Raw genomic sequence first — 12,349 nt, forward strand, 5'->3', positions numbered from 1 at the left:
AACTAATAATACACTCTTAACTAATTGAATTTAAATAAAATAAGTTTTAAAATTTTTATGTAAAATAATAATAAATATGTTGCCTAGCCTGAATTGAGCCCCTGCCATTGGTATTATTAATATTTATTTTGGGGGGTTTTCTAAACAAACTCACCTAATTGATGTTTTTCTCAAATGTGTAAAGCAAAGGTAAGATCTCTCTGAGGTTGGAGCTTAGATGCTTAAAATGAAGGACAAAACTTTAAGGAGCCAGTTACACACAACATACTTCTTTCTCATGGAAAGGAATAATGGTTTTATCAGTAAGGTTAGTTCTTAGTTTATCAAGCTTTCATCTTTTAGTTTAAGAAAAATTATTCAGTCATCTTGTTTTATTGGTAAAAGCATCTAAGACTTAGCTTAAATGTATCAAAGAGATGATTTTCGATTTTACCTGAAACATTTCCCCCTTCTCATCTTACCTCTTTTTCTGTAGAATTTTCCTCAGGACAACCAAAAAGTACGACTCTCAGTGAGTGGATTTTTGTGTGCATTTGAAATTCCTATTCCTGGATCTCCAATTTCAGCTTCTAGTCCAATACAGACAGGTAAGAGATCTAGAGCTCCTTGTGATTTCAGCTTTAAATTTGGCCTTACGGTTTATATTTGTTTGGGCTAAGGATATTTGGGCAAAAGAATTTTGGAGCCTGACTGAAACCTTGGTGATTATTTGACTAAATTCCTCATTTTTTAGATGAGGAGCATAAAAAAATTAAGGCAACATAAGTGATAAGTAAATGCTTATTTAACTAAATCTGCCACTGAAATTCAGATCTCTTGGTTATTTTTATTTGACATTAACATGGCAACAGATGGTATAAGAGGAATATACTATTAGGAAAATAAAACAATAAACACAACTAAAAAAAGAATCTTTTTAGGGTGAGGGTGGGAAATAAAAACAAAAAAAAAAGAATATACTTACCTAAGATTGCATGTGATTTGATACGGTTATCCATCAAGTCTTTTTGACCATATTAATATTGTCTATTCTATAATCTTTTCTATCCAATAGAATATTCACTAGTCATATGGACTGTTGAGCACTGTTGAGACTGAGGGAAATGCATTTTTAAATTAATGTAAATTTTAAAAGTATCTTTCATCATTTGTAGCAAATATATCACTTTGGTTGGAGGGGTTGTCAATGGGGAAGGATTTGCATTTGTGGGACATAAAGGTTTTTTTTTAATTAAAAAAAAGGCAACATCTAGCTAGAGGCTACTATATTTGACTAAACATTTTTTAGGAGAATAGAGAAATGAATTTGTGGAGAGGAAAAAATAAAACAAAGAATTGTTTGCATGCAACAATATGGTACTGATAAAGGTTTTTACAAAAAAAATTTGCTTAAAAGTTTCAGAAAATTTTCTAGCAGTTACTCTTGCTTTGTCATTTAGTCTTAAGTGTGAGTTAATAGAAGTAAAATTTGAAATTAAAATCTTCCAGTCAGTCTAGAATTATTATTTGAACTATGATTTCTCCCTGTCCTTTGCTAAAAATTCTCTACTACAGTGGCCTGGGTCCCCACATTATTTGAGAAAAGAGCAAAGAGAAGGCACCACAAGCTTATGATGCTGTACTTATCTTTGAATTTGTAGATTTCTCCTCTTCCCCATCTACAAATGGAATGTTCACCCTAACCACCAATGGGGACTTGCCCCGACCAATATTCATACCTAATGGAATGCCAAACACTGTTGTGCCATGTGGAACTGAGAAGAACTTTACAAATGGAATGGTGAATGGTCATATGCCATCTGTTCCTGACAATTCCTTTACAGGCTACATCATTGCAGTCCACCGAAAAATGGTTAGTTTAATGTTAGGCAAGTTACAGCTGGTCTTGCCAGTGTTTGTGAAACGTAACCACTTTCTGTCTTTGAAGCATCTTCTTTGTGTTCACTTTCAATGTATTATGTATGCTATTGTAAGTGATCAGAGCTAGGACTCAGTATCACACATGCTGGCCTATGTATGAAATGAGATTCTTCACTCATATTAAACAGCATTCGGATAGCTGGTACATCTGAATACTAATTTCTTTTAAAAGTTTGTGTCTCCTCTGTTCATGTAGGCAGGTACATCTTCTCTGCCATGTTGGTGTGGGTACCTTTGGAGATTGGTTTGTTGGTTGATTGGTTTGTTGGAGAGAAACAAGAATGTTCTTGGGTAAAACAAGTTGTTTCCTAGGACTACTATAATAAATTAGCACAAATTTGGTGGCTTAAAACAACATAAATTTATTCTTTCATAGTTCTAAAGGCTGAAAGTCTAAAATCAAAACATCTGAAATCAACAGGGCTATGCTCCCTCCAGAGGTTTTTGGGGAGAATCCTTCCTTGCCTCTTCCAACTTCCATAGGCATTTCTTAGCTCATAACTCCAATCTCTGCCTCCTTCTTTGCATGGTCTTCACCTTTTCCCTCTACTCTTCACTACTAAAATTTACTAATAAAGCATTGTCATTAGATTCAGGGGCCATCCAGATAATCCAGGATATCTCACCTGAAGATCCTCAACTTAATTACACCTGCAAAAACTATTTTGCCAGATAAGGTCACTTTCACAAGTTCTGGGGGTTAGGATGTGTACATATCTTTCAGGGAGCCATCATCCAATCCACTACATATATCATTTGCTATAGAATGAAAAAAATTAAGTACCTAGAAATAAGCTACAACAGATATACAAGGCATCTATAAGGAATACAATAGAATATTATTGACAAAAATTAAAGAGACTCAAATATTTGAAGGAATAAAACAAGGCAGTCTTGAAGAACAAAGCATGAGGAATTGAGCTACCAGATACTATGATTTTATAACACCACTGTACTTAAGACATTGTGATATTGGTATGAGAGAAGACAAATAGACCAGTGGATTAGAATAGAAAGCCCAGAAACAAGTTTGCAAATGTATGAATGCTTGATTTATAGCAAAGATGGCATTGCAGATCAGTGAGAGACAATTTTCTCAGTCTGTGGTGTTGAGATAATTGGATAGCCATATGAAACTTGACACCGACCTCTCTCATCACACAATATTCAATGCCAGGTGGACTATAGAACTAAATATGACAGCAAAATAATAAAACAACCCCCAGAAGAGAATTAAAGGTGAATACATTCATGACCTTGATGTAGGGAAAGACTGCTTAAATAGGGCACAAAAAAGCACTAAGAAGAGATAAGGAAGAGATAAATTAGATATCATTAAAATTAAAACTTTAGTTCCATCAAGAGACATCATTAAGAGGGTAAAAAGGTGGAGCACCTAGGTGGCTCCATCAGTTAAGCATCTGCCTTCAGCTCAGGTCATGAAACCAGGGTCCTGAGATCGAGCCCCACATTGGGCTCCCTGCTCAGCGGAGAGTCTGCCTCTCCCCCTGCTCAAGCTCTCTCTTACACACGCTCTCTCTCCCTCTCTCTCTTTTTCAATTAATCTTTAAAAAAAAAGAGAGAGTAAAAAGGCAAGCCTTGAAATAGAAAATGTTTACAACTCCTATAACCATCAAAGGGCTCAATCCAGAAAATACAAAGAACTAGCATAAATCATTTAGAAAAAAATCCAGTAAAAAAAAAAATGATTGATACTCAAACAGATGCTTCACAGAAAGGATATCCAAATAGCCAGTAGCCATATGAAAAAGTGATCAGCCATACTACTAACCAGGGAAACGCAAATTAAAGTCACATTACCATATAACTGTGCACCCACCAGAAGAGCTAAGATTGAACAGATTGACAGTGTTGGTAAGGATATTTGAGCAACAGAGACTCTCATACATGCTAATAAGAGTGTAAGTTAATATAGCTCTTTTAGAAATTAGTTTTCTAGTTTAAAGATAAGCAGTTCTTTTTAAGTATCTACTAAAAACAGATTTATGTGTACCAGGAAAAATGTATAAGAATATTTGTTCAGATAACAGCATTATCTGTAATAGCCCAAAGCTGAAAACAAAAAATGAAAACATTAAATGTCCATTAGTTGGGGCATCTGGGTGTCTCAGTTGGTTAAGCATCAGACTCTTGATTTCAGCTCAGGTCATGGTGTCAGGGTCATGAGATTGAGCCCCACATCAAGCTCTGTGCTCAGCAGGGAGTCTGCTGGAGATTCTCTCTCTCTCTCTAAAATAAATAAGTCTTTTTAAAAAAATAAATGTCCATGAATACTAGAAGGAATAACAAGTTTATATAATAGGGTATTATACAGCAATGAAAATGAATAGACTTAGAGTTATACTCAACATAAATAAACCTCATAAACATAATGTTGTGGGAAAGAAGCCAGACAAAAGAAATATAAACTAGGATTTATTTTAAAATAAAAAAATTTTTAAATAGGGAAAATGAAATTGACTTTTTATGCATAAGCTACAAAACTATAAAGAAAAGCAAGGGGAAAAAAAAGAAAAGCAAGGAAATGATTACCATAAAATTCAGAAAAACTGTTAACTTTAAAAAATATATTTTATTTACTTATTTATTTAGTGAAAGAGCACGAGCAGAGCAGGGGAAACAGAGGGAGAGGGAAAGAGAGAATCCCAAGCAGGCTCCATGCTCAGCACAGAGCCTGATCTGGGGCTCAATCTTATGACCTTGAGACCATGACCTGAGCCGAAATTAAGATTTTTGTGATTGGAAGGAAGCAGAGGGAGGCCTTTAGAGTGCTGGCTATATTATGTCTTGACCTGAGTGGTAATTGTACAGCTCTTTGCTTTCTGATAATTCCTTAAAATGTACTTTTGTTCCTCTTTGAATTAATAACTCTTGACTTAAAGTGAGTTTCTGACCATTATGGATGATATTCTATGGACCATGTTCTAGACAGGATTGTACAAGTAGACAGAGAATTAAGGGGTTCTTTGTGACTTGGAATTGTCTTTAAGCACATCTCTGACTGGTCCCATCAGCTAAAATAATTGATTCATGCATTTCCCTATGTCTTTTTTTTACCAAGTGTTATCAGCATAAATTAAGAACTCTGATGTACTTTTTTAAAAAGTCTTTCTTAGAAAACAATTCTCTGCAGTTATCATGTATATGTTATATAAAGTGCTTGGTAAGTGCTAAAGCATTAATGTAGACATTTTTATAATTACTGGACCATATTGACAGCTCTTAATTTTCACCTTTTAACCAATTCCCTGTTTCCAGTTTCCTTCATGATCTATACAGCTGCTTTTGGAATGCCTAAAATTGATCTTACTGTCTGTTTGCCTCAAGTCAAGTTCCTTATCCCATCACTTCTGTGAAAGGCAACACCATGCTTAATTAAATGCTTAATTCCATGCTTCCATGCTTAATTAAATGTCCCAAATGCTCAGCAGCTTTTTTTGAGTAATCCTAAACTCCCAACCAACCTTTCAATTACAATAAACTTTTGTTTTATTAAGCAGCCATTTCTAAGCTACTTCTGTGTAGTATCTCTATATTAAGGATATCATAAAAACCTTAACATGAGGGATCCCTGGGTGGCGCAGCGGTTTGGCGCCTGCCTTTGGCCCAGGGCGCGATCCTGGAGACCCGGGATCGAATCCCACGTCAGGCTCCCGGTGCATGGAGCCTGCTTCTCCCTCTGCCTATGTCTCTGCCTCTCTCTCTCTCTCTGTGTAACTATCATAAATAAATAAAAATTAAAAAAAAAAAACCTTAACATGCTAAAAGGAAATTTTTTTTACTTTTATTCTATTATATAATTTTAAAAAAAAAAAGACTAGAGTCACTCAGCTACTTTTAAGGAGGGTGCATAAGATTTTACAACATTAAATAACTTGGTTTCATACCTTTCCAAAAGTTTGAGAATTATGCTCTAACAACTATCAATACCTTATTAGAAAATTGCATTTCAAGAGAGTTTTGGTTTACTGGCATACTTTCTAAAGAAAGGATTTTCATTGCTTTTAAAAGCCTTGAGCTATGAAACTATTACTAGTTTTTATGTATGATTTAGTGGGTATGAGAAATATTTATCAGAGAAAACTAGTTTGAAAATATTAAGTGCTGAAAACCTGTGTTTGATAGCAGTTCTGAAACTGGCAATACCTCAACCTTTCAGTGATTCCACTTGAAATAACCATTCTCTTCATATTAATAAAAGATGATTCTATCAATAAAGAGGTGTGGTGGTGACTAATTTGAAAATGATAGCGAGGCCTGTTATCGGCAGCCTTAGAAGAATGAAAGGGAGGAATCAAAGACCTGTCCTCTCAGCCTTCTCTTCTGTTGTTTGTACATACAGATGAGGACAGAACTGTATTTCCTTTCATCTCAGAAGAATCGCCCCAGCCTCTTTGGAATGCCACTGATTGTTCCATGTACTGTGCATACCCGGAAGAAGGACTTATATGATGCAGTTTGGATTCAAGTGTCTCGATTAGCCAGCCCCCTCCCACCTCAGGAAGCCAGTAACCATGCTCAGGATTGGTGAGTTTAGGGGATTAACCTACCCCTGTGGTTTCCAAACTCAAGAAGAATAATTTGTATGAATTCTGTGTGATACATAGGACGTATTCTGTGTTAGGGTTATTCACTTGTTGAAGAACCATCCAGAGAACATATAATTCAACCATTTGGTTTGATCTTTTGAGTAGGAGAGACTATACAGTTTCCTTTCATTACCTAGACATTCTAGTGTCTAATAATCCTTTCATTCTCTAATCTCTTACCTAAAATCCCTCCTGCTAATGTGTTAAATCCGGGATCCCTGGGTGGCGCAGCGGTTTGGCGCCTGCCTTTGGCCCAGGGCGCGATCCTGGAGACCCGGGATCGAGTCCCACATCAGGCTCCGGTGCATGGAGCCTGCTTCTCCCTCTGCCTTTGTCTCTGCCTCTCTCTCTCTCTGTGTGTGACTATCATAAATAAATAAAAATTAAAAAAAAAAAAATTAATGTGTTAAATCCTTCAGGCAATATCCTTGATTTTGGTTATTACAAAACTAGAGAGTATGAATTCACCAGGAAAATTGTATCCTCTCAACCCTCTGAAATTCAGAATAAGAATAGTGAGCATTTCTATTCATGTACTCTAAAAAATTCCCATGCCATAACAAGTGATTCAGTTGGATTATTTCCATACCATGTCAGTTTAACACAGAATAATTTCATAAGTCTAGGTAAAGAAAATAAACATCTTCTGTTTCTTCTTTTCCATTCCTCCTCCCATTGTTCTATTAAATTAGTAAATGTATTTACTTCTAACAATTGTTGAGATTGTGATGCCTCATTTATATAACTAAACTGAATTGTAGTTTATTATGTCATTGTCATGGTGCAAATGAGCGTTCAGCTTCTGTGTTAACTGAATAAAGAAGTTCTCTTTGCTGATAGGTTATAGTATGGGATTTTTTGATGACTAGGATAAGGCTTAAGGATAAGTCTTAAAGGAAAACTAAAAATAAAAGATAACCAATTGAGTTGAAGAATGTTGTGTTTAGTAAAAATATCATAGGGCAAGATTAAACTTAAAGCAAATGTCTGACTAAATTGAAGAACTTCCAAATTAGTACTTTTCCCAAGGCTTGCTAAGTGAATTGGATATGGAATATGAGGGAAAGAGGTAGTTTTTCAGCCTGAGCAATTGTTTGTGAATGGTGTTAACATTTAATGAAATGAGGAAAACTGAGGAAAGAGTAGGTTTGGGGCGAGAGATGACAGGAATCAAGTTAAAGGTGTATATTATATTTTCAAGTGGGAGATACACTTAAGTGTCCTTTGCTGGAGATAGAAATATAGGTGTCATCAACACATAGTTGGTATTTAAAGCCCTGAGACTAGATGATATCATTTAGAGAATAAGAGTTAGATAGAGAAGACACCCACAACCTAATTCCTCATCCATTCCAACATTTAAAGATAGAAAAATGTCAGCAAAAGCAATTGAGAAGGAGCGGCCAGTGATATAAGAAGGAAATCAGGAGTGAGTTAGTGTCCCAGAAGTTAACTGAAAAAGTGTTTAAAGGAAGAACTGATGAGTTTCAAGTGCTGCAGAAAGATTAAGGGAAATGGGAACTGACCACTGGACTTGATAAAATGGTAGTCTTTTGTGACCTTTGCAAAAGCTTTTAGTGGAGTGGTATAGATGAAGGCATGGAGATTAGAATAGGTTAAAGAGAAAGTGCTCCTACAGGCAATAAAAAAGTTAGTAAGAGTTGATCTTTTAGAGATAACACACTGAATTTTTTTTTCCACACTGAAATATTTATGAATGAAAATGAAATATCTCCAATTTCCTTCAGAATAATCTGGTGGGTCACAATGGCCAACAGGTAGAAACAACCTAAATGTTCATCAACAGACAAATGGATAAACAAACTATGGTATATCCACACAATGGAGGATTCGTCAACCATAAAAAGGAATGAAGTTCTAATACACACTACAACATAGATGAACCTTGAAAATATCAGACGAGTGAAATAAGCCAAACATGAAAGGAAGAACTGATGAGTTATTTCTCATTAAGCTTCTGTGTGATTACCGTGTGATTTCACTTTTATAAGATATCTTTAGTAGGCAAATTCATAAACAGAAAGTAGATTAGATGTTACAAGTGTTTAGGGGGAGAGGTGTAGGGGAATTATTATTGCTTGATGCATACAGAGTTTCTGTTTAGAAAGATGAAAAATTTGTGGAGATAGATGGTGGTGATGGTTCCACAACATTGTGAATGTACTTACTGCCACTGAATTGTATACTTAAAAGTGATTAAATGGCAAATTTTATGTATATTTTACCATAGTTTTTTTTTTTAATTGAATAAAAGACTCTAGTGGAGCTAGGTAAAGGTATAGATGAAATAAAAGTGGCCAAAGGTTGATGATTATTATTATTGGGTGACAAATATATGGGGGTTCATTGTGCATTCTCTATTTTTGTGAGTGTTAATGTTAATAAATATGCATGTTTAGATTAGATGGACAAATTCCTGGAATTGAGGATCTATATAAAAGATTATTTTGAAGGACAGTGGACAAGGAAGAAAGTGAGGGTTTGAGGGCAGGGATTAGAAATTTTCTTTGGTCAAAGAATTGTTAAAGTGGTGATACTTGAATAAGTAATTTAAAAGGGTAGGAGGTGGTTGTTACAAACTAGGATATTTGGAACTGATATTTTTGGAGGTAATAAAGTCCTTATGGTTTCATTACCTTCAGCAGCCATGTAATAGCCATTACCAATTGCCAAATGTGCTGTCCTGCGTTGCTTCTTACTGGGACAAGGATGAATAAATATTTTCTTAAGTTGGAGTATCCAAGGCTATCTTGCAGTTAAAAGACATTACTCTAAAAATGTTATGTGCCTTATAGCTTTGAGTAGTTAAGGCAGGGAAAAAGGGTGCCTCTCATGTACCACAACAGGATTCTGATTAAAGAAAACTTCTAAATATATAGTTAGTCAACTCTTTTAAAAAATCATATGACCTTTCAGCTTTCTGTGCTGTGTCAATGTTCTTGTCATAGAAAGGTCTAATTATTTCAGTTTAATGTGAATTAAATCTTATGATAGGATTAGGGCTGAAGGATAATTGGTATTTGATTTCATGATTTGCTTATCTTATAAAATTTGCATGGACCACATGGGCTCTCTTAGAGACATCTGGCAGTCTAGTCTGTTTACCCTTCTGCATGGAAGCCCTGAGTGTGGTTGGTACAAGGCTGCTGCAAATGGGTTAAGATAACCAGCACTGAACCATCACCATGAGCATACTGTTATGACAGATGTCCCTGCCTTGGGTTACTTCAAGAGAAAATGAAAAGAAATTGAGACCTCAAATCAGAAATGTTTTTTATACTCTTTGGTCTATGTTCTGTTTCAGTGATGACAGTATGGGCTATCAATATCCCTTCACTCTACGAGTTGTGCAGAAAGATGGGAACTCCTGTGCTTGGTGCCCATGGTATAGGTAAAGTGATCTTCTGCAAAAGAAAATTTTAGTGGAATTGCAGCTTCAGATATTATACCTTTTTCATAAGGTTTCCAGCTTTTAGAAGAAATATTGAATAATGAGAAGCTTAAAATAAACTCAAGGAATTGTTGATTCATCTTTTCCTTATTGTGAGGACTGTAGCTTAGTTTTGCTCTTAACCCTTAGCTGGGGGATCACTGGGTGGCGCAGCGGTTTAGCGCCTGCCTTTGGCCCAGGGTGCAATCCTGGAGACCGGGGATCGAATCCCACATCGGGCTCCAAGTGCATGGAGCCTGCTTCTTCCTCTGCCTATGTCTCTGCCTCTCTCTCTCTGTGTGACTATCATAAATAAATAAATAAAAATTACAAAAAAAAAAGTCTTAAAAAAAAAAAAAAACCTTAGCTGTTTCTGTAAACTCTTATGATCCTCATCAAATTCATAGTTTATGATCAATATTTATTATTTTATACTTTGTACTCCTTAAATATAAATCAGCTTAGCAGTTCTGAGCCCTAGAACCATAATCTACTTACTAGACATTCCTGGAAGTCTATTTTTTATTTTTAGAAAAATTATGGGGATGGATTGGCCATTACTATTTCAGCTTGGAAAATACCTGAGTACTGAAGTCATCCTTCAGAGAGCTATAATGGACTTAGCAAAAAGAATCTAAATAGCTGCTGAAACCATGGCCTTGTCATGGTCCCTCCCCTCCCATAAATTTTTATATGTATTTATTTAATGTGCCATTTTATAAACAAGGAAATAGGCATTGTTGTATCAGATGAGTTGTCCTACCTCAGAGCATTAAATAACTAAATTTAGAATTTTCTTAGAGATGTATTATCTCAAATGTCCAATTCCCATGTCATTTATTTACCATAAAGTCCACAAATACTCATGTGCATTAACAATGTCTGTCGGGATCCCTGGGTGGCGCAGCGGTTTAGCGCCTGCCTTTGGCCCAGGGCGCGATCCTGGAGACCCGGGATCGAATCCCACGTCGGGCTCCAGGTGCATGGAGCCTGCTTCTCCCTCTGCCTGTGTCTCTGCCTCTCTCTCTCTCTCTATCATAAATAAATAAAAATTAAAAAAAAATGTCTGTCAAGTACTTCGAAAACCAGAGACTTGAGAAGTGATGAGCATGCTTCCCTGAAATAATAACTACCAGTACATATTCATGAATTGATCACTCTTAAGTTAGAGTCCCATGACAGACTGTGAACCCAAGAAAGTGGAGAAGTAGAAAGGGAGAATATTTGTGATGAAGAAAATTTAGATTCTTTCATAATTATTCCTCCCTTTAATAGATCATTGTTCTCCCCCCGCACCCCCCCCCCCGCCTTCAGATTTTGCAGAGGCTGTAAAATTGATTGTGGGGAAGACAGAGCTTTCATTGGAAATGCCTATATTGCTGTGGATTGGGACCCTACAGCTCTTCACCTCCGCTATCAAACATCACAGGAAAGGGTAAGTACTCAAGGCCACCATAAGATGGTGATTTTTATTTGTAAACATTTTCCCAGTTTAACTGTATTGTGCCATTTCTGGTTTAGATGATCTAAATCATCCATCAAAAAAACATTCATTGGTATTCTCTATGGCACTTAATATATTGATTGACATGAGTATATGGATATTTCAGTTTTCCCACTTCTAGATTTAATTGTATTGGGGCATTATATTTCAGAAATACTAATACAAAAAAGTAAGTCTTGAAACTTCTGGGTATAATTAAGATGTTATATTGTTTGGCCATCGCATACCAAGCAATAAATATCTCTCTGCCTATTTATTAATTATTATTGAAGCTGCAGCATTTAATAACCACCATTACTTAGCTCAAAGGCATCCCAGGGCTATAGGTGCATAATGGGCATAGTGATCAGAAAAACTAGAGAAAAGATCAAATGTTTCAAGACTGGGCATCTAAGAGTACATCTCAGTAGCTATTCTTACACTTAGCATTCCTAAAACTGGCCAGGGCACTTTTTAAATTTTGAAAATGTTACTTCGAAAAGAATACTCCATACCTAAGAAGGTTTGCCGAATAATCATTTGAAGGATAGTTTGGCTAAGTAGCAGATAGATAAAGATATGATGAATCTGATGGAGAAGTGAAAACAACAGAATCAAAGGATTGTTTTTTTAGTCACATGAAGAATTGTAGTAGCTTTTGCATTTACGTGGCTCTTGATGGAAATTTCCAGTGAACAATCTGAAAGGCTCCAGAGGACATCCTGCTTATAGAAAGAAGGGCCTACGTGACCTGTTCAATCTCACCCCATTTCCACTTTCAGTGATGCTCTTAGGGTTCCATGGAAACCAACTTGCTATTGAGATATCCTGCCTTGCTGGAAACTGGGACCACATGACTAATATCTTCCTACATAATTTCTCTTC

General features: G+C 35.9%; 1 protein-coding gene across 2 annotated transcripts in view; it reads left to right on the forward strand.

Annotated features, from left to right (window-relative positions):
• Nucleotides 1–12,349, forward strand: part of USP32 (ubiquitin specific peptidase 32) — a 217,917-nt gene that overhangs the window by 194,138 nt on the left and 11,430 nt on the right. For both annotated transcript variants that reach the window (XM_038547992.1, XM_038547993.1), the window contains exons 25-29: nucleotides 476–587; nucleotides 1,641–1,852; nucleotides 6,284–6,468; nucleotides 9,856–9,942; nucleotides 11,296–11,416. In XM_038547992.1, the coding sequence (XP_038403920.1) occupies nucleotides 476–587; nucleotides 1,641–1,852; nucleotides 6,284–6,468; nucleotides 9,856–9,942; nucleotides 11,296–11,416 (717 nt within the window). The remainder of the gene's footprint in view (nucleotides 1–475; nucleotides 588–1,640; nucleotides 1,853–6,283; nucleotides 6,469–9,855; nucleotides 9,943–11,295; nucleotides 11,417–12,349) is intronic.

The sequence above is a fragment of the Canis lupus genome, chromosome 9, assembly GCF_011100685.1.
Source record: "Canis lupus familiaris isolate Mischka breed German Shepherd chromosome 9, alternate assembly UU_Cfam_GSD_1.0, whole genome shotgun sequence".
NCBI classification, from domain to species: domain Eukaryota; kingdom Metazoa; phylum Chordata; class Mammalia; order Carnivora; family Canidae; genus Canis; species Canis lupus.